This window comes from Solanum tuberosum, unplaced genomic scaffold, assembly GCF_000226075.1.
Source record: "Solanum tuberosum cultivar DM 1-3 516 R44 unplaced genomic scaffold, SolTub_3.0 scf00076, whole genome shotgun sequence".
Taxonomy (NCBI): Eukaryota; Viridiplantae; Streptophyta; class Magnoliopsida; order Solanales; family Solanaceae; genus Solanum; species Solanum tuberosum.
Window position 1 is genome coordinate 1,620,701 of NW_006239000.1, and position 2,486 is coordinate 1,623,186.

General features: G+C 35.5%; 1 protein-coding gene across 1 annotated transcript in view; it reads right to left on the minus strand.

Moving 5' to 3' along the window:
- LOC102599038 (protein HOMOLOG OF MAMMALIAN LYST-INTERACTING PROTEIN 5) overlaps window positions 1-1,415 on the minus strand; it is a 4,894-nt gene extending 3,479 nt beyond the window's left edge. The window contains exons 1-2 of the mRNA XM_006346122.2: window positions 1,141-1,415; window positions 748-848 (exon numbers count right to left, since the gene is read on the minus strand). Of these exons, the coding sequence (XP_006346184.1) occupies window positions 748-848; window positions 1,141-1,234 (195 nt within the window). The 5' untranslated portion in view covers window positions 1,235-1,415. The remainder of the gene's footprint in view (window positions 1-747; window positions 849-1,140) is intronic.
- Window positions 1,416-2,486: the final 1,071 nt, after the last annotated feature.

Consider the following 2,486-nt stretch of genomic DNA (forward strand, 5'->3'; position numbering starts at 1 on the left):
GTTGGGGGGGGGGGGGGGGGTCAAGGAAGCGTAGTGTGAACCAGACCTCATCCCTACCATGAGAAGGTAGAGAAGCTGTTTCCGATAGACCCTTGGCTCAAATGCAAATGAAAAGGACAACAGTGGCAACAAGCACGAACAACAACAACAACAACAAACCCAGTGTAATCCCCGCAAAGTAGGATCTGGGGTAGAATGTACGCAGACCTTACCACTACCTTAAAGGTAGAGAAGCTGTCTCCGATAGACCCTCATTTCAAGATAAGAAAAACAGTCCAAAGTAGAATAGGGAGAAATGTAAATGAAGACGATGGCTAACACCCTTCGGGGTGGCCCAGTGGTTTGGGATTGGGACTTCCATGTTGGAGGTCTCAAGTTCGAAACCCCTTGCCAGCGAAAGCAAGGGGTTTGCCTTCTGGGTCGAGCTCGTCGCACCGGGCTTGCCTAGTGCGGGTTACCTCTCCTATGTGGTTTGCGAGCTATTGCATAGGAGCGGGAGTTTTACCTTTGGGTGCGTGGGTAGCGGCTACGGGTTTCCCTTGTTATAAAAAAAAAAGAACGATGGCTAACAACAACAAAGAAATACAATAATCAAGGCTAACGAAACAACTGAAGGAAGGGGTTAAGGGGTTATGCTCAGCATTCAATTGAAAAGAAGAAATTCAAATAGTACTAATTATTTCTTGAATCAATCTTACAAACAAGAAATATTTGGGTATTCAGCTCATGAAGAAAAAATTAATGAACCTTCTCAAGTTGATTTATAAGCGAAACAAGGATGGAACTAGTGGTTTTTGTACGCTCATTTTGAGGAATCCTTAATCCTCGCTCCATAGCATACAATCGACCTGCACAAAAAATTAAACCACTTTTAACCAAATTCAACATGATCAAAGTCCCAATCAAACAAATTTTAACCAAATTCAACATGATCAAAGTCCCAATTACACAACTTTTAATATAATTCAACATGATCAAAATCCCAATTAAACAACTTTTAACCAACTTCAACATAATCAAAGTCCAAATCAAACAAATTTTAACCAAAGTCAACATAATCAAAGTCCAAATTAAACAAATTTTCACCAAATTCAACATGATGAAATGAAAATAGGGTTTAGGATGATTAAAAGGAGTTACAGTAGTAGGCGACGAGAGGTTCGTGTTTCTGCAACTCATCGGCGCGTTGAAGGTAAGGTAATAGGAGCTTTGCTGGTTCGTTATCCTTCGACATCGCTACTTCTACGAGCTTCGATTTATAAAAACTTCAGTGCTTCAACAATGGCTTCCTTGTACGACGAATACTCTTGAGCTAAACGACGTCAGGTTTTATATTAATATTTCTATGAAATTGCCCTTCGCTTCTCAAATAAGGAATGTTTTTTTTTGTTGTTGTTCGAGTAGGGGTGTAAAAAAATATGAAAAATCCATATAAATAAAATTGTAGATTTTTATTGAATCGTATAGCTGGTTCGAACAATTGAGATGATCCTTTTAATTTATAATAATAAAAGAAATTTTTTAAATAGAATCGAATAATTTTACATGTATGTAAATAAATTTTATGTATTAACAATATGTTGAATTTAATATAAATATATTTTTTAAATATAAATATAATCTAGGTCCTAGATACTATAATAGATACTCCATCAAATCATACGACAAAATCTATGCACGGTAACAAGGTCTTGTATTCTTGAACTTTGGTGAACAATTGAAACAGTTCTTGATATTTTTACTGCAGCAAAATTTTTATTTTTGATTAAGCTACCCGATATTCCTAACCCACTGGCCAAACTAATTTGTCTAGTTGCACTAAAAAAATATATAATCAATTTCCATTTTTAAGACTTGAACTCAAAAACTCTAGAGTCTATCAATTCAAACCATGACACTACATATTCCTTTAGACCTACACTAGAATAATATCTAGTTGTCGCATCTAATATTTATTTTCATTGTTGTCAAGCCAATATTTCAGAATTTTCTGCCCATGTATGTCAAAGTCGAACGAATTATAATTACCAATTTACCATACTACAAAACATCATATTAATTTGATACGGTAATGATATAGTATTGTTAAGAGAATGAGAACCAAAATTACTGAATGGAAGTTTTCAATACCGTACTATATCATACCATGCCCACCCTTTGTATCACTACATTTTGGAATTGAACTTCCATTTTCTCTGAAGAGACGTCAATATTTGGAGGATATATGTAGATGGAGATAACGATGGAGATGAAGATGACTATGACAATGCTATGACGATGGAGATGTCGATGAAGGTAGTTCGACGAACCAGAGATTACTGTACTCGTATTCACATATTTCATCGCTAGATTTAGTACTTAATTGAGTTCATTGTTCGTTTCGTTGAAAATTCGATTTACTGATTTTGGTTGGTCAATGCAGATGCTTATCCAATTTCCTTGTTAATTTGTATAATACTTTCCCTACACAAACTTGTTTAAACAGG